This window comes from Zeus faber, assembly GCF_960531495.2.
Source record: "Zeus faber genome assembly, chromosome: 8".
Lineage (NCBI taxonomy): Eukaryota > Metazoa > Chordata > Actinopteri > Zeiformes > Zeidae > Zeus > Zeus faber.
Genome location: NC_137195.1, coordinates 31295076 through 31320243, shown reverse-complemented (window position 1 = coordinate 31320243; position 25168 = coordinate 31295076). Strand labels below are relative to the sequence as shown.

The 25168-nt window shown below is 42.7% G+C and overlaps 1 protein-coding gene across 1 annotated transcript; it reads left to right on the top strand.

The window, feature by feature from the left end:
• The first annotated feature begins 8122 nt into the window (after positions 1 to 8122).
• On the top strand, positions 8123 to 24063 carry LOC307233881 (14-3-3 protein zeta-like). Its single transcript, XM_080005339.1, has 6 exons — positions 8123 to 8189; positions 14906 to 15213; positions 18575 to 18698; positions 20707 to 20870; positions 21100 to 21198; positions 23202 to 24063. The coding sequence occupies exons 2-6, from the start codon at positions 14926 to 14928 to the stop codon at positions 23256 to 23258; spliced, it is 732 nt and encodes a 243-aa protein (XP_079861465.1). The 5' UTR covers positions 8123 to 8189; positions 14906 to 14925; the 3' UTR covers positions 23259 to 24063.
• The last annotated feature ends 1105 nt before the right edge of the window (positions 24064 to 25168 follow it).

The window sequence follows — 25168 nt, the reverse complement described above, 5'->3', positions numbered from 1 at the left end:
CAGTCAACAGTTCAGCCACCTCACTGCCTTAATGCATGGCAAATGTTTTATTTTTGTTAAATTATTGTGGGGAAAAAATTCATGGAAGAATTCAAGAAAAGATCCATTCAGATGAGGATAGGTGCGCAATAACATGACACTGGCAAAATGGAGTAGTTCTGGCGGCATCTGCAGGTGGAGAGAGCCGGCACTGGCAACCGGGAGGGGATGCAGCTGCAGGAGATTGAAGTAATTAGAAGACTCTTTAAAAGCTGCTGTGGTTGCAACTCTCTCCCTCCCTCTCCTCATAGTGAGGGTGGGTCCCATTCTAGAGCGTGGTGAAATAGCAGCAAGTGCCTGCATATAAGTACAATAAACATCTGGCAAAGATTGGTTTTCCTTTCCACCTGCCTCCTGGTCCAACTCCTACCCCACAAAAGACAAGGGACTTGTTACAATGACCTATAGATACGGGGTGACTTTCATTCTGTTCAGATAGTCCGCCTCCACACTACACAGAAAGTATTTTGTTTATCTTTGCACTCAAGTCATATTTAATACTGAAACATTGGAAGTCACCTTTTTATGAGGAAAGGTACACCATAACATGACTTATAGATATGAGGTGACCTTCTTGGTGTTGAGACAGTCCCCCTCTACAATTGCAGGATTCTTTTGCTGATCTTTTCACTCATAATGTTGGCATTCCTAAAGAATGTAATGCAAAATCATAATCATTCCTAATAATAAAAACGTTGCTTTGTTTTCAATCTACATAATATGTCCAACCTCATTGTTAATAGGGGGGTGTGGTCAAGCCGCCGCTGTAGACAGGAGGTGTAGGCTCCCATCCCAGGAACCTCGAGCTGCTGTGTTGGCTGGTGAAGGTGTGCCCGATGGTGGCTGCTGGGTGGAGGAGCTAGCTGGAGATGGTTACCCATGGTGGTTGCTGCGGCTGCTTCTACCCCAGTCCTCCGCCGGACACCCTGAGTGCTGCTGCTGCTGCCAGTCCAGGGAGGGTTGGTGCTGGGACTGCCTGTTGACCCACTGGTTGCTCCAGGATGGCCCCTCTGTGTCACTTCCCAGTGCCGGAGAGTCCCTGTTCAGGTGCCAGTATGGCAGTTTCGCCTATCACACGCCAGCAAAGTGGCGTTTTCAGGGCCCTCTGGCACAGAGACACAGAAGACGGGGGGGTGGAAACACCAGTTTATTGTAGAGAGTGGGCCAGCTGGAATTAGCCCAGGAGCAGATAGACACATGTTATAACACGGTCTCCTATCCTGAGTGTGTGTGGGGATGGGGGTTTTAACTGTTGCCCGTTAGACCAACCAACGAGCAACATGTATGCAGCCACACTGATCCCAATTACCTGGATCTAGGTCAGGTGTGGCTGCTCAAACCCCACCATCCACACAATGGGATTCCTCTTTTTTCACCCTCAAATATTTCTTAATCTAGTGGCAGATACGGCCCACGGGCACCAAAAGCTTCAGTCTCGGCAGATGAACAGCAAGAAGCAGGCAGAGATCAAGAAGAGCAAAGGTCATGACCAGAAGGCAGCAGCAAAGGCTGCTTTAAGCCTGTTTCAGACAATGTTCCTGGTTAATTACTGGGATAACCTTTCAGGCACCACTAGTGATTTTCACTATACACACGTGCAGTTATATTCAAGAGCATTTCCGCCTTGCACCTTTTCACACATGCAATGGCAATGCCAGAATAGATACAAGGGACAGTCCAACAGATGGCGATAATGCAACACTTATGGATGCTGCCATAAGCTGCCATAAAACTCAACAAAAGAAGAAGATGGGGCTACGCCAGATATACGTTTATGCAGTGGAAGACGTCTCTTACTGTATTCTTTTCAGGAACTTTGTGGGCAAGGAGCTGTTTTTGTCCAGTGCCAATGTTCTTGTTATGTATTTAATGTTCAACAAGTTTGCGAAGCAAGTTATGTTTTTCCATTATCTACTTGAATGAGAAACACATTCAATACATTAAAAGGTCCAATTTCACCCTCTGCACAGACTGAGTGGAGCTCCCTTATTTCTGAATCTGTCCAGTTTCCAGCCATTATTGAAAAAAGGAGCTTGTTTCCCAACAAAATAACTTGTGTGCTTGTTAGTTATCAAATCACCCATAAAATAATTAACAAGGCAACTGTAAACAAGTCGCGGATTCAAATACGTCATCAACAGAGTCTTGTGATAGGTTCACTCGCTCCACGTGAAAGTGTCTTTGTCAGACAGACATGACCGTTTACATGCTTGTCCCTGCAATGTTACTGTTCACATTCACAGCACAAATATACCGGCATTTTCCCTGAAATATTCCTCGATGTTGAGGTGGGAAATTGGCGGTACAGATTTCCCAGAATATCGACCCCTGCTCCCATTCACACGTGACCTCATGCAGGAAATGGTCCTGAACATTTCAGGGATAGACTGTGTGTGTGAAAGGGGCTTTAGTTTACACTTGTTCCTGTATGTCGGGTATGCTCCTATTGTTTTGTGGAGGTGTGTTCTGGCACAGGGCCAGGCAATGAGAGAGAGGAGGCAGGTGGAAGCAAAACAGCGCCAGTTGGCATGTATTTATTCACAGGGTTCAAACAAAATGCGGCTCGTGGACCAAAAGGATAACTTAAAGGCTCACAGGCCAATCCGCTTGATCGTCGCTTAGGTGCGCTCCCGCCATGACGTGTCTGGCAGCTTGGGTAGCGTGCTTGTCTCGCCCGGTTCGCACCATGTCCTGCAAGCCTGCCGAATCTCACTGCGGGAACAACAAACCCTATATTACTTCCTGCATTTAGGATCGGACGAATCAGCGTAGTCCCTCTAGTGATTCACCCGATCCGCAACAGCTGAGCAGCCATGGGGTGGGAGCCTGCATCGCCTGTCTGCAGCAGCGACTTGACCACACCCCCTCAGCCCGCCACATGTTTGTTAATAGATTACACACTTGACCCCAAATTAAGAAGATGGTTTCTTTATGCAAATTTACCATAATATAGCGGCAGGGGTTTCTAAATGTTGTTGATCTCGACCCCTATATACATTATGACTTTTGAGCTTTACATGATTGAAATTTCATTTGAGGACACGGTATCTGACACGGCTGAGAGAGTTGAGAATGAGAGAGGTCTGGGTTCGGTGTGGGGTCGTGTAGCTGCAGTTCCTATGGATTTGTTTTTTTCCTCAGTCTATTGCTGCTATTTTCGGGTTGATTCAAAATGTGTTTATTATTTACATCCATCAAATCATCAGATGTACCGATGTCGCCGATGTCCGGTGTTGTAAATTTACCACAACATATATTGGAGTAAAGCTACAGCAATAACATCTAATATTTTTCCTGATGGCTTTTGCCAAATCCTGTATTTCTAAAGCGGGACGTCTTCCTCTTTCTCTTCATATTACCAGACACAAAAGCCTGACCAGAAGAGCTCTTTGAAAGCAAGCATCCAATGGATGCCCAAGGAGTTGATTTCCATTAAGGTATGAGAGATAATTGCCCTTGTGGTGTGGGAGTGGTGTGGTTTAAGCAGCCACACCTGTCTTGGGTCTAAGTATTTGGGCCCGGGATCAGGGTGGCTGTATGCCTGTTGCTCGTTAGAGTAATCAACGAGCAACAGATAAAACCCCCATCACCACACACACAAAGCTGGAGCCCTTGTTATGACTTGTTTCAATCTGCTTCGGGCTTCTTACATCTTGCCCACTCTCTACAATAAACTGGTATGTTTCAACCCCATTGCCTGTGTCTCTGTGTTGGAGGGCCCTCAAAAAGTCACCTGGAGGGCAGGTGGCAGGAAAAACTGCCACAGTCCTGTCTCGCAAAGACGCTCTGGGAAAATTCCGGATGAAGGGGTGAACAACATGTTGTCACACTACGGATAAAAAATATTGTTTCGTAAAATATTGTGCTAAACGGAACCAGATCCTGGCATATGATTTCAGAGAGACGAAAGTGCAAAATCGCCCTAATCTGCCAGAATGTGAACAAGCGCTTTGTCAGAAGTGTAGCAGCCAAACACTCTGTGGTGGCTAATGTCAAATATATTTTAAGTTTCACCATAATATCTCTGTCCGATATCTATTTCAAAATGTTTAATCGTTGGGAATACACTTCAAGAATTTACTCTTTTCAGTGGATACACATTTACTTCAACATGCACTGATAAACCCCCTCCCCCTTTTATATGTATTCAGGACAGGTCTAATCCATTTATTATTATTTACCAATTTAGAAAGAATAGGTCCATATAGGCATTGAAAAGCTGTGCACTGCATTTGCATGTAAATCTTCGAGAAATGTCTGTTCGATTTTTATGTTTAAGGTGCCATAGCCACGAGATTGACCCTAGATGGCGGTGTGAGTCTTCTCATCACATACCTGTCATTAAACAACAAGGTGGTATTACACTGTACATGCTGTAATAAGCTAGGTAGCATATAGTAAAAATTCACATTTATAAATTATACACTATACACCCATAACAATCATTTATGCCGTGAATAGTATCGCATTTTGTTTATTTGGATGTCTTTGTATATCTGACTTTGTTTTTTTGTTGTTGTTGAATTTCTTGGGTTAGGGCGTCATTTTTGTTTCTATTTCACTTTGTTATTCTATTTTATTGTGTTATTAATTTTGTTATCCATTTATTTGGAATTTTGAGCTTGTTATTATTATTTTTTTATTTTTTAATGATAATGGTCTGTAGTGAAACGCACCAAACCTCACCAGAACAAATTCCTAGTGCTTGTAATTGTTGGTGCTTTATGTTTATTTTTAAACGTACTCTACGTTTATAAATCTCAGTTTGTCGTTACTGGCACCATCTTTTTATATCCTAACATTGGTTATACTTCAACCGTTCCCTGATGTGACACGATCCACTCATTCTATAGTATCCCAAAATATTTAGAATATTATTTATTTTTTATTTTATTTTCGAGTTGAAACTGTTTTATTGTCGTTTTGTGAAGAAACGTGGGAACAAAGGGAGTAAACATCTGTGCAGATTCCTCTGAAACAGCCTCAAACCTGAAACACCTCGGGCACTTTCTGCAGCATCGAACAGGCTGTTCCAGACTGGTTCGGGCTGATTCCAGGCTACCAGGCACCTGCCCATTTACCCTTTTTGTCAGTGCCCTCGGGCCATTTTTTCGGGCGCGTTATATTAAGCGTGAATGGGCATCCAGTCAGCGGGTTGTCTGGGCAAGATATGCATATTCATGAGGAACGTGTCCTGTATTAGCAATTATCTAAATTATTCGTTTACATTGGTGATACATCACGAGAGGGGACGATTTTCTCAAGTGCCCAAATAATACCACTAGTCACACTATTGGTTTTGTAATGAATCACATCCGTTATCCACCAACGTACTCATATCCTGTCGACCGTTGTGAACGATGTAAACGTTTACAGCAGGGGTCGGGAACCTATGGCTCGCGAGCCAATTGTGGCTCTTTCGATGACGGTGCATGGCTCGCGGACAATTTTGAGCTAAAATTGTTCATCACAATGAACAAGTAATAAATAATTATTCTGTGTCGTTTTAAAGTAAAACAGGTAAGAGAAATTACAATTTTGAAAATAAAATTCAAAATATAAATGTGGCGGACAAAGGGGCGTAGTCAAGCACCGGCTGCGGACCACAGAAAGACTCTGGGGCCTTTTACTCTGCATCCTGCCCCTCCCGGCTCTCTGCTCAGGCGCCACTTGTGGGAGTCTCAGCCCACAGGTGAAGGTTTGGGGAGGGAGATGGAGTCTTTCTGGCCGTGGCCTTTGTGGCCTTTGTGGCCTGCACAATTATATATATCACTGAGGATTATTGTAATAATTGTGGATAATAATGTTCATCTTGGGCGCAGGAGGAATGGCGTTCCACTGCTGGGCTGCTTACGAGCCCGTGCGCCGATCCCCTCTGTAAGACAGACAAACATTAAGAAACCCCCCGCCTCGAGTCGGACCAATCAGCTGAACACAAGTGGACAGGAATGGAAAAAAACTTCAATATGTATGTGACAAATAATTTCTTGAACTTGAACCTCTTCTTAAAACTTGGAACGAGCTTCACGAGCATACCACACAATGCCGCGTGTGAGTATTGCCGTATTGACCATGTTTGTCTCCACATACGCATGTGAGCAGTGTTTCTCGCGTCTGAGAAACATTAAGACCACGTTTAACTGATGGAAGCCTCAACGCAGCATGAAGCTTAACCTCACTACGTATGAACCAGACTACAAGGCCATCAACAAAACCATGCAGCACCACAAGTCGCATTAATGGTAAAAAGTATTTAATTTATTATTGGTTAGTTACAGTATAACAACAATATAATTAAGAAGAATAATGAGAAATGTATTATATATAGCGCTTTTTTAAGTACTCAGAGATGTGTTATACGTTAAAAATGTATGCCTTACTTAAAAAATGCACGCATTAAGTTGCATTCAATTTTATTAAATATTATATGGCTCACAAGGAAATACATTTAGAAATATTTGGCCTTTATGGCTCTCCCAGCCAAAAGGTTCCCGACCCCTGGTTTACAGGAAACCAATCTCTATGAATGGCCTCGGGTCTTGCTTAGTTGTCATGATTTTTGAGGACGTTGATAGAACAATGGTAGGACACCCTTGGTAGAGTTGACACATTTTCCTTTTTGTTCAAATGGGTAGAGGCTTAAATTCTATATATTGTATATTCGTGACGATGCAGGTTTAATCTGTCTTTTTTAGAGAAAATAACTAGTTTAAAATCTATTTCGCTCCCTATAATTTACTTACATATACTTTTCTTTTCACACTTAAGATACATATTACTTAGGCACACGTCCAATTCTTATCATCTAATGGCGGGAACAAGGGAAGGGAAATAAGGGAAAACTAAGTAAAGGTTTTTTTTAGTATAGATAAGCACAGAGGAAATTATTTTTAGGTTGACATTCTAAGGGAGTGTCAGAGATTTTTTAACATCTTGTTTCAGATAACTTGGGAATCTCTGGGTTATTCTAACCAAATATTAGATCATGCAAAGACACTAGTTAAATATATATACGTTGTCGCTATTTAGAGACTAATTGTGCGAAAAGTGAGCGTGAATGTCTTGGAAAACATGCTGGTTTAGAAAGTGATTTTAATAGGTTGCATAGGAAATCATGATAGTTACAATTCATGTGTGTACCTGCGTGTGTGTTCATGTCACCAAGGGTGTGGTTGGTCATAGTTGATGAAAAACTCCCTAACCGGTCATACAACCCTCCGACTTGTCACCGCAGCCACACCTCGACTAAGTGTAATTCCCACCTTTATTTTGATGATTTTAATGATTGCATCATGCAAACTTAAGGTTAGCAGAATCTGTGTCGCCATTGCCATGGCACAATATAATTTGATCTAGACTTAAATAGGTTACTGTCTTGTAATATTTTCCCGAGGGCAAGACATGTGACGAGGCAAAAATAGCTTCACCACCCCCCCCCACCAACCAGACTGCAGAAATAGCAGTTTCTATTAAAGGTGTCTCATGTTCTACTTATTTTATGATCTGCGTCTACAGCACTCTGGCCATCTCAACTGAACGCTTGCTTAGCATTCGATTTTGTCTGTGAAATTACATTTCGGCAATTGTTCAGCAGGGAGGTTTGAAGCCCCTCTTTTGCGCTGACAAGAAAATGAGCACTATTTTTCGAAGAGGTTAATGGGTGACTATACTTTGAGGCCAAAAATAAAGAGAACTGGCTTTGACTATATCGCAGATAGAGGGATTACCAAGCGTGGAACTCAAGTGTAACCACAGCTGCCCTTGTTGCAAACATGTCATCAGCACTGCATGAATATCTGGGTTTAAATATGGTGTGATCAGGGGTCAAATCTTCATTGACTGCGTATTTCCGGTATAGCAAATGTAGAACACGGATCATATTTTGACAGAACGGTGATTTTCTTCACAGGTGTAGCAAAGTGCTTACAAAACTGCACACGAAATCGCTCCTGGTGGAACTCCACCGCCTGTGGAACTACAACACCCAGAGTGTTGGCCCCCTCCGTTGCTTTGGGAACGCTTGACGTGTGACTCCTCCCTCGCTTTAGGTTGTCGTGATTGGAGAGACGCACATTTTGACGTTGCCTTCGGAGCATCCAGCCTGAAGTCTGCGCAAGACCCGTGATCACCTCATTTCTCCCCGTACTCAGGTAAGACATTTTGTGTTAGATCTGCGTTTACAAATCAGCGCTACACTATTACTTAAATATGTTCGAATCGCTTATTTTTTTTATCTATTTATTTATTCCAACATCCCAGCACGTGTCGTTATCTTTTTTTCCGAAATAAACTCATCTCGTTGTTTACGTTTGCCCCAGATGTGAAGCGAGTGAAAATAAAACGCACAACTTCTCGTCAAATGTAGAACTGTCAGACCTGTGTGTGTGTGTGTGTGTGTGTGTGTGCGCGGTGCGCTACTCACTTAATTACGTCTGTCGTCGTAGGTATGGCAAGCCGTTTTAACATTCAATCCATAGCACCAACTAGTCACCTTTTAAACGTTACTTGTACTTATATTTTAGTTACTAGTTGCTATTCCAATAGTTACTCATAACTATTTTAGTTTTACAGTCCTTGACAAAATACATTAGGTACAAGTACTTATTTATTAGATTAGTACATGCCTGTTCGAAATTTAAGGCCTTCTTAAGACATTTTATTGTAACAGCAAACAAAACAAAATGTCAATGATTCAGTCCTGTGTTCCATGGGTGTTCAATGGAAGATGAAACTGCCAGATAGTCATGCGCCGGGGAGGGACCACTTTTACCGTTTGTACACCAAAATTAGCGGGTATGCCCAGTTTTTTTTAAACGCAGGTAAACCCGCCAAAAATAGGCAATTGATGCCTTTCCCATTGCAAGGAGACATGCTGTTGTTTTGTTTTTTGTTTTGTTTCTGGTGTGTCACGTTCGACGTCACGAACACGCCACGCCGTAAAAGGGGCATGTCATGGTTAGAGTGTGATTGGGGATAACAGTAGAGACAGCAACTTAAACAAACCACATTAAACTTTTAAACTTGGCATCACCCAGCAAGACTGGGTCCTCTTCGTTCCTACAAAAGAGCCGTTCAAAAGAATCGGATCGTTCATACTTCAGCGTGGCGGTGCTGGAGTGGCTCAGTGTCGGCAGGGAGCGTGGAGGTTCTACGCTGTGGTCCCCACACTCAAAACATTTCACAGTCCCCCCCATGCGGGAAAAAAGTCCTTAACTTATGATTTTGATTTTGGATTCTAAATGGTATAATAAATTATGGAACGATACGCGGATATTCCTGGGAATTAACTCGCTAACGTCCGTAACTTCAAAGTGTATCCGTCTAAAGAGACGCGGGACACCTGAGGGTCGGCCCAGGTGTCCTGTTGACATCGGAGCTGGAGCCGATAAAAAACAGTGCCCATTGCAGGGTCATTTGTCCCGGGGCTGAAACCTAGGTGTTACCTTTCCCACTAATGACCGATGCCAGATGTTAGCAGGTGTTACCGGGTTTTTGGCACACTGAGAAAGAGGTTCAGGTGACTCAGTCGCAGAACCCTGAAGCCCCGCCCCCGCTCGCTGTTTATTAATATTATACACGTGACGACACTACACGTCCTTGGGTCCCCTACAATACACCCGCCAATTGTGAAGTAGACAGACAGATTCCTTCCAGTGCATGCCCGTTCAAAATGGCAGTTTGACAAAATGTAAGGACAACTTCAGCACCAAAAAAATGCACGAAAAAAGCACCAAATGTAATGGTGCTAACGAGATCAGGTTTCTCCAGTCATTGATTTAGTCTCTTGTACTGTATGTGGACTGCCAAACACCCCACTTGCTGCACAGGGATGTTCTCCTCGTGTGCATATGTCACATTGAAGGTCACATGCCTGGCGCTCCACTCGCCACGCAGGTGTCTTCCTCCTCTCACATGCGTGTGTGTGACGTTGGAGGTCACGCCGCGTGCCCGGCGCTTGGCTGGCATCGCCAGTGCTTCCTCTGCCATCATGTTGGCATTTACCCCTTTTCCACCAACAAAAACCGAGTGCTGGTTCTGGGTTGGTGCTAGTGTTGTTTCGCAGTCGTTTCGCAGTTGGTTCAACCTGCAAACCTTCTAAGAACCGGTTTGCCTTTTTCACAGGAAAAACAGGCCTGAGAGCCAAGTCATTACGTCACTGTAGAGTCGCTGTAGTTACAAAGTTATAGTAACTCTCGTTCTGTCAGGAGGCTCCGCCTCTTAGGGGCTACACTCCTATTGTTGTACCAGGACCGGAGACCCCCCATACTATACTCCCCACTGGACCCGAGCACGGCTCAAGTGCGTCACAATCCAGGGTGAAGGCTGAAGCAGCCAAAGCCGACAGTGAACACGCATGCACACACCGCAACCCTGGCCATCGTGCCCCACTGATGGGCCAATGGAAGGAACTAACAACACACATGTATACACACGTATACACAGAGAAAGTGTCACTTACACACAGGCAACACTACAGAAAATCCGCAACGCCGAGCACTGACTGGGAAAGAGACCCTGCAGAAGCATCGCACAGGTAAAAACGGACAAATGGCGACAACAACAATAACCAGGACGCTGCTATACAAATGTCCTGAACCCTGACTCCCCTAAAAAGGGCAGTCGAAGCTGCCGCACCTTGAGGAGAGTGGGCACGGAGAGCTGTCGGTATAGCCCAACCCGCTGACTCATAAGCCATCGCGATACAATCGCATAGCAAATGAAATAGGCGCTGTGCTGAGAGCGGCTGGCCCAGCGCAGCCACTACATAGCACACAAACAGTTGTCCTGACAACAAAATTGGAGCTTTGTGGTCCACATCGCACGCCCACTGAGGGGTGAACGCTCGCGTCACAGGATGTGCGCGTCGCAGCACCATTAGAAAAAGCTTCACAACTGGGTGACCAAACACCGGCCCATTAGCGAAACCCTCATGACAAGCTGAAATCTCCACCCAGTACACCAGGATGGTGGACTCCACGCGCTGCTCATCCCTGAGAGACTGCACACATTCCAATATAGGAATGTAGCGCAGGGAGTCGACATACCTTGGCTGCGTAGAGCCAAGAAGTGGACTGCGTGAGAGCCCACGATGATGGAGATCACAGCCTGTGAAAGTCCACACTGTTCAAGCTTGCGCTGTTCAGGCGCCAGGCCAATAGAGATGTCCTAGGACCGGTAACGAGGTCACCGAGCCCCTGGCCTGCAACAGCGTTTCGCGGCGCATGGGGATCTGCCACTACTAATGGTTGGAGGGAAGGTTGGTGGTGCCTCCACGCATCCACCTCCAGAGGGGTTTCGTCCCTCCCATGGAGGGAGAACCACAGGGGACACTGAACAGTCTTTCTCAACACAAACAGGTCCACCTGCGTTGTCCCGAATAGTCTCCAAAGCCGGAGCACTATATCTGCGTGGAGGCGCCACTCTGCCTTGTGGGGTCCTCCTCCTGACATGAGGTCTGCCCCCACGCTCAGATGGCCCACAGCCTCTCGGCTGCATATTGGACCGCTGGCGATCTAGCACCCCCTGAATGTTGATGTAAGCTGCAATTCAGCCCATCATCTTGACCCATTATTTTTTATTAAAGTGATACAGTGGGGCAAAAAAGTATTTAGTCAGCCACCAATTGTGCAAGTTCTCCCACTTAAAAAGATGAGAGAGGCCTGTTATTTTCATCATAGGTACACTTCGACTATGAGAGACAGAATGGGGGGAAAGAATCCAGGAAATCACATTGTAGGATTTTTAATGAATTAATTGGTAAATTCCTCGGTAAAATAAGTATTTGGTCACCTACAAACAAGCAGGATTTCTGGCTTTCACAGACCTGTAACTTTTTCTTTAAGAGGCTCCTCTGTCCTCCACTCATTACCTGTATTAATGGCACCTGTTTGAACTCGTTATCAGTATAAAAGACACCTGTCCACAACCTCAAACAGTCACACACCAAACTCCACTATGGCCAAGACCAAAGAGCTGTCAAAGGACACCAGAAACAAAATTGTAGACCTGCACCAGGCTGGGAAGACTGAATCTGCAATAGGTAAGCAGCTTGTTGTGAAGAAATCAACTGTGAGAGCAATTATTAGAAAATGGAAGACATACAAGACCACTCGTATTCTCCCTCGATCTGGGGCTCCACGCAACATCTCACCCCGTGGCGTCAAAAAGATCACAAGAACGGTGAGTAAACATCCCAGAACCACACGGGAGGAACCTAGTGAATGACCTGCAGAGAGCTGGGACCAAAGTAACAAAGGCTACCATCAGTAACACACTACGCTGCCAGGGACTCAAATCCTGCAGTGCCAGACGTGTCCCCCTGCTTAAGCCAGTACATGTCCAGGCCCGTCTGAAGTTTGCTAAAGAGCATTTGGATGATCCAGAAGAGGATTGGGAGAATGTCATACGGTCAAATGAAACCAAAATATAACTTTTTGGTAAAAACTCAACTTGTCGTGTTTGGAGAAGAAAGAAAGCTGAGTTGCATCCAAAGAACACCATACCTACTGTGAAGCATGGGGGTGGAAACATCATGCTTTGGGGCTGTTTCTCTGCAAAGGGACCAGGACGACTGATCCGTGTAAAGGAAAGAATGAATGGGACCATGTATCGTAAGATTTTGAGTGAAAACCTCATCCCATCAGCAAGGGCATTGAAGATAAAACGTGGCTGGGTCTTTCAGCATGACAATAATCCCAAACACACTGCCCAGGCAACGAAGGAGTGGCTTCGTAAGAAGCATTTCAAGGTCCTGGAGTGGCCTAGCCAGTCTCCAGATCTCAAACCCATAGAAAATCTTTGGAGGAAGTTGGAAGTCCGTGTTGCCCAGCGACAGCCCCAAAAAATCACTGCTCTAGAGGAGATCTGCATGGAGGAATGGGCAAAAATACCAGTAACAGTGTGTGAAAACCTTGTGAGGACTTACAGAAAACATTTGACCTCTGTCATTGCAAACAAGAAGAAAGAAACAGTCTTTATTAGTCACACAACACACCACACTACAACACATGCTTGCACACACACACACACATGCACATGCTTTGATGGTGGCCGGTGAAATGGATTCTCTGCTTTTGACCCATCCTGGCTTGTTCTTCCTCCGGGGGCACAGCCAGGAGCAGTGGGCAGCATACGTGGACGCGCCCGGGGACCAGGTGATAATTGTCCATTGCTGGTCAGACAATGATGGGTGCATGTTTTTGGTGGGGGTCCTTACTGACGTGAGGTGGAGGAAACCCCATGTGAGCACGGGGAGAACATGCAAACACCACACAGAAAGGCTCCTATCTGGGAGATAACCCGCCGGAGCACCGTGCCAACAGCGCCCAAGGCGGGAATCGAACCCAGGACCTTCTTGCTGTGAGGCAGCAGTGCAATGCACTGCGCCACCATGCCACCAAACAAAGGGTTTATAACAAAGTATTGAGATGAACTTTTGTTATTGACCAAATACTTATTTTCCACCATAATTTGCAAATAAATTCTTTAAAAATCAGACTTTTCTCATTTTGTCTCTCATAGTTGAGGTATACCTATGATGAAAATAACAGGCCTCTCTCATCTTTTTAAGTGGGAGAACTTGCACAATTGGTGGCTGACTAAATACTTTTTTGCCCCACTGTATCTGAGTAAGTCTGCTCTCTTGTCACTCTGCAAAACTCGGAAAAAAATGCAAATCACCCACTTAAATGGCCTATTCTACTGGAAGTCTCTTTGGAAAACAAAACATACAAACATATTAAGTAGACTTTGTAATTGTACAGAATTTCTGAAATTGGAAAAATTTGGGACATGACCCATCCATATCTTATTTCCCGGGACTCAAGCACTTATCGTATCTATGGCAACATTATTTTCTAATAACAGTTCCCCAAACCTTTTTCGACTTAATCAATAAAGAGAGCTAAAGAGAGCTTTCTACTGATGGTAGCTCTTCCATCTTTTGACTTGACTTTCACCTGAAGTACAGCCAGTGCTGAAGTTTCTCATTTTATGGGGAAACAAAGTTTGAACCACATTTATTGAAATGTGTAAACAACAGTGTCAAACACTGGCTTAACATTAGATAATATCATTTATTTTCTTAATTGAATACCTTTGGCATCATTGGTAGTATTATATTAGTATTATTAATTATTTCTAGTATGCTGAAAGCAACATAAATAACGTCGTGGAGACTAATACTGGGGTTGACTCTAACTAACTTAAATTTGTATAGCGCCTTTCAAAAAACCCAAGGTCGCTTTACAGGAGAGGGTCGGGCAAGGGGGGGTACAGATTAAGGGAGAGAGGAACAAAACAAAAACAAAGGAATAGCTAAAGTAACTAACTAATGGGGAAAGGCCACGGTGAAAAGGTGGGTCTTAAGGGTTGTTTTGAAAGTGTCCAGTTTTGGGGCATTACGGATTATGGGAGGGAGAGAGTCCCAGAGGGTGGGGGCTGCCACGTTGAAAGCTTTATCCCCAAAAGTTCGTAATCTGGTACGGGGGACGGACAGCAGACCCATGTCAGAGGACCACAAGTTCCAGGATGGAGTGTGCTGGTGGAGGAGGTCGGACAAGTATTGGGGGGCGAGTGCGTGAAGGGATTTGTATGTGAGGACTGGACGCCACTGGTAACACCAAACACTGTGACGAGCCTTCTTTATTCAAAAATATAACCCTAATAAAGCACCTGGATAGACATGTGGGATGACATTTAAACTGAGCCCGACTTGCTGCTCACAGCTGGTCCAGACACTTTTTTCCCTGGAAAAAGCCACAAACTGTGTTTACCCCATTTACTTTTTCGGCATCGGTGATAAACGGTGGCAACTGATGATCATGTAAAGCCGTTGAAGACACTCTTCCTGCTCTTCCCTCCCCAGCCTCCATTCAGCCATCCCAGATGGAAAAGAGTGAGATTGTGCAGAAGGCCAAACTGGCTGAGCAGGCAGAGCGCTATGACGACATGGCCTCTGAAATGAAGACTTTGACCGAAAAATACACCGAGCTCAGCACAGATGAGCGCAACCTGCTGTCTGTGGCCTACAAGAACAAGGTGGGAGCTCATCGGTCCGCGTGGCGGGTAGTGTCCGGCATCGAAAACTCGATGGAGGGCAGCAACACCAAGCTGGCCAAGGCCTACAGAGAAAAGATTGAGGGCGAGTTGAAAGACACGTGCAAGGATGTGCTGGTGAGGTCATCATCCAACACTAAATTACACCCAGTTATCCAGAAGCTGTATGAAAACCATTAGACACAGACAAAACATCTCAACCTCACTTTAAAAATGTATAGAATCAAGATTCAGTGTAGTTCAACAGTAGGTCTGTCGGCTGAACGAGGTAATCTGACTTCAGATGGGCTGAAGATGCCAACAGTTAATTAAAAAAAACCTTTCTACAGGGTTTCAGGCTTTTTTCTAGTGTTCTGCCCCACCTGTCTATGCATTATTTGGCCTGATGAATCACTGGGTACCATAATGACAGCAGCTGAGCCACCAGCAGTCTGGGCCACTGACTTCTACCCGTAGCACAGCCTCATGGAGAGAGGGGGGGGGGTAAAAAGGATTTTTGCGGCACAGGATGAGACAGAGATGAGAGAGGACTCCCGTTTAGGGGTTCGGAGAAACGGTTCTGACACGCAAAGGGCTGGAGCTAGACTTTCCTGATAGAAATATTGAAGAGGAATTTTCAGGAGTTTAGCACGTTGGAGAACAGGTCTATTTCTAAAAGTATTCCATCCCATTCAGATTTTTTTTTATAAAACTTTTGAGTGCAACTAACATTGTTCAATGACAATTTGCCTTTCAATATGAAGTTTCATTGTGGAGGTGTGTTATAGCATGGCACATGGCAATCTTGAGCTACCTTTATAAGCAGCTCTCATAAAAAGCACAGGGATATGACCAATTTGCATGGTCATACACATGGCACATAACTAATGCTTGACCCACACTAGAAGATTATTCAAACCTTAATAGATGTTGTAAATGTGAGAGACTCCACACATAAGGACATATCATGATAAAATTAACTGTTTTGTTCCTATAGTGTGTGGAGAGCAACGATTTGTCCAAAAAGCACACAACACACTAACTGATTAAATTCACCCAACAATCAGAGTCCTCATCTCGCAAAGCCACACGATATTTGACACGTGGCTACGCAACATTACTCCTCCCAACTCTTAAAACCGGAAATCTTTCGCGATCAAACATGACTTTGGAGTAAGCAAACATTGCGGACGACAGGCTACAACTAGCGAAACTATTTTATGCACTATTTTTGACAGTAAATCCAAATGTTACTTTACATTTTGCAGCGTTCGCATGGCCGGCATGGCTGCTGTTGTGTTTATGACTGCTTCCATTTCAGCCAGCTTGGCTCCCAATCGGCTATCAGTCTTTCCCACATTACAATCCACAGCCTCAGATCCCAAATATTAGCATGTTTAATAGTTGGATTTGTGATCAGCGCCGCCAGGACGGACTTCCGGGGAAGTAAAAAACACTCGGAACATGCCTCACATCACAGGATAATCTGGTACAATAAACATTACAACCATCAAAAAATCTGTACTTTGCTCAGGATTGTTGGAAGAGGGAAATCGGGTACAAGTGTACCCCACTTTAGAGTCACCAATTCGCACCTGCTATTTTCTGCTTTCTTCTTAAGGTCCCTTTTATTGGCTTTGTTGTCATCTTTCTTTCCCTCCGTCTGTCTCTTTCAGTGTCCTCTCGATGTGGTACACATTCAGCCTAAGTCTCTTTCTCGCTCTCTCTTTCTCTCTCCTCACTTTCTCCCATAACCCAAGGCCAGTGCCTCAGAATAGGGCCACTGCCTTTAAGCAGGCTAGGCATTTCATTTACTCTGTGGTAATGCAAAGTATACAATTGGTCCACTCAGAACATTCACGTAATACTGGTAAGCTAGTGAAAAATTGAGCATGAGCTTTTAGAGAAAAGTTGACATATAATATTCTTCCATTGTTGTTCATTGTTCCATTCAGGTGAGACATGCTTTTTTATGAGACTACATTTGCTGCATTCCTCCTTTTATTGGACACATTACTGTAATTTTGTTTCTGGCTTTATATAATATCATGTAATATATATTATATATTTATAGGCATTGTTTAATTTGCATTTTGTTATGACCAGAGTTGAGAAACATTACCCTACTTTTTTTTCATGTACCAGAGCGTCAATTCTTTCTTTAAGAAATAATGTATTATTTGTATAATTTTTTTTGTGTCACACATACCTTTACACAACCAAAAGGGTCATTCTCATGAAACCACCATAAAACATGTCCGAAATTAACTGATATGCGGAGAATGTGAAATAACTCATTTAAATATTAAAGTACACAATACCTTCTATATTGGGCAGTTAACGGTTGTATTTTAGTGGGTTTGTTTCTGTGCTTTTTTTAAGCAAAAAATGTATTACCGTAATGCATGCGGATAATTAAAGATGGGTGTTATGGTAATGAATCCACTTTAGCTTAGCTTAGCTTAGCGTAAAATGGCGAAACACACAATGACAGTGCAAAAATGTATACTCAATCATCACTGTACATTCCTTTGCAATTCTGTCATATTTTTGAAAGAAATATTAATTTTAGACATGGAACAGAAAGAAAAGTGAAAGAATGTAGTGATTGGAGTATACATTTTTGCACTGTCATTGTTTGTTCTGCCATTTTACGTTAAGCTAACCTTAAGTGCATACATTACCATAACACCCACCCTTTTGTCGGGATACGATGTGGTCATGGATTTCTTGATAAGAAAAGCACAGAAAAAGCACAAAAATCATATAATAGTTAAAAACAAGTGGCCCATATTGTAAGCATTGCGTACTTTTGATATTGAAATTAATAACTGTCAAGTAGGTGGTTTCATGAGAACAACCCAAAAGCATAAGCACCGCAATACAGCACTGTCTCTATAGTATTGCATTATATTGGGATATATTGTATCATGACACGCATCATACCAGATTCCCATACCAGATACCCACCAATGCAAAGCTCTTAAGGTTGCTTTATAGTTGTGCATCAAATAGCTGCCGTAAGTACGGGCCTAGACAGCAGAGGCCGCCTCCGTAGCTCATGTGCACCTCTCCAGAAATGTAACTACACGTCGGGGCAGCTTAAGGCCGCAAGCACTGTGACTGGTCCACTTTTTCCCGTTACGTGTTTCTGGTTAATTTCTGCCGACAGTGAAAAAAAATGGAGCAGATAAAAGAGAGGCTGGCTGCGGACTATTGAAAATATGTCAATTTATATGACAGATCATCTTCTAATTAAAAATACCAACAAATGACGCTCAATTCATTGCATGAAATATCCCCAATCCGGTTTTTTTATGTCCATGCTAAAATAGACCCAACAATGCCATCTCGCGTTTCGGCGGTCTACATGCGTAATCACCAACGCAAAACCAGAAATACAAGCACCGGCATACCTATGCCGACTGTTTGACACAGAACTTGAAGCAGACTTTACTCATAAGAGTCACGTCCTTGTCTGAATGTTTCCCTTCTCCAGGGTCTTTTGGAGAAGTTTCTAATCCCTGGCACGACTGAGGCAGAGAGCAAAGTGTTCTACCTGAAAATGAAAGGAGATTACAACCGCTACCTGGCTGAGGTGGCTGCGGGGGAGGAGAGGAACTGTAAACCCTGTGATAAGTTCTTTACAACTGTGTGTGTGTGCGCGCGTGTGCGCGTGCGTGTGAAAAATATAGAACACTATTTTTTTTATGTTTTTTTATAGAACACTATTTTCTTCGCGGCAGATTTTACACATCAGTTTTGGTTTAAGAAAACTCTTTGCTGTGGTAGATTCAATTTAAAATATTATCTTTGATCTACGACCTTCAATCATCACTAATGCGGACCTACCAGTTAACTTAAAACCTGTTTCTACAAAAAAGGTCTGGAGTCTTACAGTATGTAACAAGGCATTACAGCTCATACCCATCCAGGGAACGCATCCAAAATGAATACCAGACCATCTTCATATATAGTAAAGCCCTTGCTGGTGTTCAAACAGTGTTTCGTTTAGTCCTTTGGCAGCCAGACAGCCTGTCTCACACTATAAGATTTTTTGAAAATGTGAGAGACCCCAAACACACCACAGGATAATCTGGCACGATAATCTTTAGAACCATCAAAAAAAATTGTCATTTTGCTCACGATGGTCGGAAGGCCCAAAATTGGCTTTATTATCTTGTAGTGTGTATCCCACTTAAGCGTGTTGGCCTACAAGCAGAGCGGTTGTTATGCATGTGTGACCCTCACTCCTCTCCAATATGAAATCGCTCGACTGGAAAATGGAAACTGTATATACAAAGTAGGCATACAGGTCAGTCAAGCAAAACAACACAGTCAAACAAGCTGCTGCAGAATGTGCAGTGCACAGAATTGAATCTTACCCAGGAGGAGATGTGGAGGGCAAGTAGCATGTCAAAATCTGTGTAATGGATGGTCAACGCAAAATTCTATATACCAAGGGTATCAATGCACCTCAGGAATCTCAATAAAGTTTGTCATGCAATCTAAATAAAGCTTTTTTGTTTGGGAGTCAGTGGTGTATAGTATATGTGTGTGTATTATTTATATATATATATATATATATATATATATATATATAATATACAGTGGTACTTTGACTTACGAATTTAAATCGTTCCATGACAGAGCTCGTAATTCAATCTGCTTTTATAGCAAATCAATTTTCCCCATTGAAATTAATTGAAATGCCATTAATCCGTTCCAGCCCCAAAAAAACACCCCAATTTTTTTTTGTTACGTGTTTTAAAATAAGAAAAATGTATTTATAAATAACAAATATTGTATAAAAACATAATAAAACACAATAAAATAAGAATGTGTATATAATTTTTGCCTTTGCGCAGATGATACCCTCCGTCACGCTTTCTCCTGCGAGCTGCTTCTTCGTCAACCACACCAACAGCAGATTCTTCATCTTTTCACGGACAGTGGTCCGCAGCTTAGACATAATTTTTACGCCCTTGGCTGGCGTAATACCCTTTATCATCTCCTTCTGCTTCAGTATGGTACATATCGTACAAGTACTACGCTCGTACTGCCTCGCCAGTTCCATCACACCCACACCTCGCTCATGTTTTTCTATTTTTTTGCGCTTTCGGTCAATGGACATCATCCGCTTCTTCTCAGCACTTACTTTTTTCGGACCCATGGTTCGAAAAAAAAAAAAATTGGCAAAATAACTACACAAAAAGCACAAAACGCGAGCACAAAACAAAAGCGATGCTTCCATGCTCAGGTAACCACGTGAAGTGAAGGAGTGAGACGCGGGATGCTGGCCGCATTCGCTCGCCACGCCAACTAGCAGGGGCACCTGAAGCTCGCTCCTCGTAACTCAAATTTTTGCTCGCAAATCAATACAAAAAATCGACGGAATGACGGCTCGTAACTCGGAAAACTTGTATGTTAGTGCGCTCGTAACTCAAGGTACCACTGTGTGTGTGTGTGTGTGTGTGTGTGTGTGTGTGTGTGTGTGTGTGTGTCTGTGTTTATTTATTTATTTGCATTTTTATTTATTTTATATATATATATATATATTATATATAGTGTGTGTGTGTGTGTGTGTGTTCATGGGCAGGTCACACAGCTCTGTCTTCTCCTCTCCCACAGCTATCATTACCAACTCCCAGGATGCATACCACGAGGCAATGGGCATATGCAAGAAGGATATGCAGCCCCTGCACCCCATACGCCTGGGCCTTGCCCTCAATTTCTCTGTCTTCTACTACGAGATCCTCAACTCTCCCGAACAGGCCTGTAAGCTGGCCAAAACTGTAAGGGCCCAACACCACACCTGTCGGAATGGCTAAACTCGTAACAGACTTCAAGTGACAGATCTTGTTGATGTTTCAAAGCAATGTAATAAACTCATGCTACAAATGTGGCGGGGGGGGGAGAAACTCACTATATTTTTATTTATGTACTTAATAAAACAAAGCAGGGGGGGGTTGAAGATATTTCACCATATTTTTTAACCATTTTTCTATGTTTCTGCTGCTGCAGGCATTAGATGACGCCACCTCACAATCACTTGACAATATGAGCAAAGACTCGCACAAGGACAGCACTTTAATAATGCAGCTACTGAGAGACAATCTAACAGTAAGTTTTTCCGAATTGTCAGTGGTTACAGGTACTAGGGGCTGTTGATATGAGGTTCACAAGGGACTTTGTTGGTATGGAAACCTTACCTGCGAATGCTCCCAATGGACATCTAGGTGCTAAAGCTCAGCCTCTGATGGTTATGCAGAATTTATAGAACCTATATTAAATGCTTGACTGGGCTGTAGTTTCCAGTTTCCCTCATTTCCTCTGCTATGGTTAATGCTAGTGGGGCCAGCTTTGGCATCTTCTCAGCAAATTGGAATTCTTCAATGGACTCCATGGCTGCTGTTGTGTTTATGACTTCTGCTTTGAGGCAACTTGGTTCCCAAGTGGCTATCGGCCTTTCCCATGTGACAATCCATAAGCCGCATTCTTGGCTGCCCCCGGGGTTCCCCCTGCAATACAGGATATTGGATTGTAAATATTGAACATGTTTAATATTTGCAATTTACGATCGGTGCTGCCAGGACGGACAGTCAAACACAATTGTAACATACCACAGGATAATCTGGCGAGATAATCTTTAGAACCAGCAAAAGATCTGGACTTTGCTCACGATTTTCGGATGGGGGGGAATCAGGCCCAAAATTGGCTTTATTATCTTGTCGTGTGTACCCCGCTTTAGTTTAACTCCATCACACCTACAGCCTACTGGAGGCTCCTCAGATCAGACCTCAGACCAGATCACTTTAACTTCACAGACTGACAGAAAGTAATGTCTCACTAATTAACGCTGAGCAAAGCTGGTGAAAATAAGTGGTCATTCATCATTTAAGTTCAGCAATTTTGTGCCTTATTTTTTATTATTAAATTATTGATAATGCAGATGCAAAAAAAAATCAACAAGATGATATCGAAATTATATATCAGCCATTGGCCACCCCGCTCTCTAAATATCGGCATCAGCCATTGAAAAACCCATATCGGTTGACCACTAGTTAAATTATCAAAGCAAATCATCAAAAAAACAGACTACTGTTTACGGTTTAATTATCATTAAAAGGGAATAGAACCCATTTCAGCATTATGCAAAACTGTACTCCCCAAGTTGTTGTGGGGTCATAGAACCCCTTCTATGTATGTGAGAACAGGGCAATTGGGCTATTTAAGGGGCTGGCCTGTGGCATCCCACCAATGTATTCTTTGGATTATGTAAACTTAAGTATTATTACAAAATGATTACAAAAAATTATTACAAAAGATTATTCACTGTTTGATTAAGTTTGTGTTGTTTGGCACCTCCCTTGATTTTAAGCCGCAATACTATCATTGGTCAGTTAGCAACAAATAGTGACCACTAAAGGAAGCCGTAGGAAACTACACCAGCATCACAAACATGACTGCTTGTCCTTCACGAGGCTTCTTAGCCTTAGTTTTGTCGTTGAATGTTTGTCGATGCTTGCGCAAACTAAAATAAAACCTGTTCAGGTTATAAACAGAGGTGCATTCCCTCCTAAACAGAACGGTGTGGACCACCTCTTTTGAGAGTTCTACAGCCACTGGAGTAAGAGTGGACTGACTGGCATTGCTGAACATTTGCGAATCCGCCGATAGATCCCTAACCCTAACCCAAACCCTAACCTGGTGAATAAAATATTACTTATGACAGACAACTCTGATTTAATTTAAAATTACCTTTTTTTTTTATTTAGCATCATTTGAGTTTGGGCGTCTAAGCTCTATTGCCCATCACACCTGGCGAGGTGTACAGAAAACATAGGCACACTTCATGAGCTAGAAATATTGGAGTGATGAGCTTGAATCCCCCTCATTGGATGGAAGAGTAGAACCCAACAGGTGGATGCAGTGGAGGTGGTGGGAGCACAGCAAGCAAAGTAGGCAGCAAAGCAGGTAGGGCAAGAGGGATTGGCTGCTTAAATAGGTCGGCCCATAAGGGCGTGGAAGCATGTGGCACCTTAGAGTTGTCTGACAGAACTAGCTCTGCCTTATTTATTGGACCTTTAAGATTCAAATGTCTTTTCTCATCCCCTCTTCCTCAGCTGTGGACCTGTGAAAGCAAGGGAGACGGTGAGGACATTCAAGAGCCCCAGGATTGAGATGCACCTGGTGATCCTCCCCGTCTGCCTCTCCCACCATGTTCATTCAGTAGAAATCTGGGTGCGGTGGGTTGGTTGGGGTGTGTGCTAAAGTTTGGAATTTCCCAGGGTTGCAGGGTTTTCAAAAGGCAGAGGGGGGAGTTGGGATGCTATTTTTTTAAGGGTTGGATGCTGATCTCATTGTTTTGGTGGGAAGAACGGAGGTGTCGGATTATCAATGTGTTTTGAGATGGGCAATTCCTCAACTGCCGCCAAGTGCACTAGCTTGAGGTCTAAAAGCGATTTAACACTTAGACTGCATTGTATTTGCATGAACAATCCGGTGCTTACAATGAATGTAGATTTGCAACATGAAAGGCAGCTCCTCATATCTGACAGGGTAGGAAGTTCTTGTCTGTACCTAGCGCCTGAGACACCAAACAGGATTCTCACATTAAATCTGTTGCTGGCTTAAGGTTCTTTACTTAATTTCGATGTTTTTAGCAATTTTGCATTTGTTTTTTTGTATCAATTACAAGGTGTACAGAATCAGACCCAACATAAGAGCATTAAGAACCACCCCCTTCATCATGTCTTCATCAAGTTACTGCTTTTTCCAATTAAGATTTTGTTAATTTGTTTACATTATTCTTTTTATACTTAAATTGTATGGGCCTATAAAAGGGGCTTAGGTAAGGTGGGTTGTTCTTGGGCCAGCTAGCTTTGTCCATGTCTTGGAATTTCCACACAGAACACTCAAGCTTAACTGTGATTTGGAGGGAACATTTGTGATTCACGTGTACGGAATAAAGATATAATTTAAAGGTTTGAAGTTGTCTGCTTTGATTATGGATTTACTTTAAAATGTGATCTTCGTTTTCACATTTGAAATTTTGAAGTTTGGTTCTGAACTACAATCCTGACGTGGGAGGTCAGTGCAAAGACACTTGTCATCGTCATCATCAGCTAGACAATCCCCCTCCAACAGGAATGTCAAATAGGACATAACATTTCATACATCAAGTACAAATACCCTGACACAAAATTTGTAAAATAAGTAAAAAGTACCACATTGGCATTTCTACTAAAGTAAAAGTATATATTTTAAGTACTTAATCATGTTTCATATCCACTGCCCTGATATAACGGTGCCTATGATACGGCATGTAGTGCCTTATGTACCCAGTGGAGGAAATTTACAAAGTACAAGTAAAGTACATTTGTCAAGTATTTTTACTTAAGTATATTCAGTTTTTGAAAGACCTTCGACATTTACGTTTTCAAAGCAAATATCTACTTTTTTACCCCTTTTTATTTAATTTTTCTAACAGTCGTGGTACTGTGTTGGGTTTTTTTTTAAATTCTGATTTATATTTACATTTAGTTTTGAAAACATGGATGTATATTCATGTACATTCTTTAAATCTGAATTTATATTCATATCCATCAAAAGCAAGACAAATCAGGATATTCTGAGCACTTTATGCCGCATTACAGACTAAATATTACTTTCAATAATATTATAAAATATTACTTTCAATACTTTAAGTACATTTAAGGGCTAGTACTTGTCTACTTTTAAAATGTTAACATGCTACCTTAACTTTCACCAGTCATTTTGTGTGTGCGTATTTGTACTTTAACTTAAGTAAAAGCTATGAGTACTTCCCCCCACTGCCTGTAGGCTTTTTTCATCAGATCGTGTCATAGTAATTTACAAATAAATGCCAATATAAATGTGAATTCTGGGTTTTTGTTTTTAACTTAACATGACTGTGTTATAAATCTAAAGTTAAACTTATAAATGTAGTAGAGTAAACACTGACAGTCTCAGGAACTGAATGTATTTCAGCAAGTACAGATACTTGAAAAATGTACTTAAGTACAGCACCAAAGTACTTGTCCTTCATTACGTTCCACTACTGTCAGGA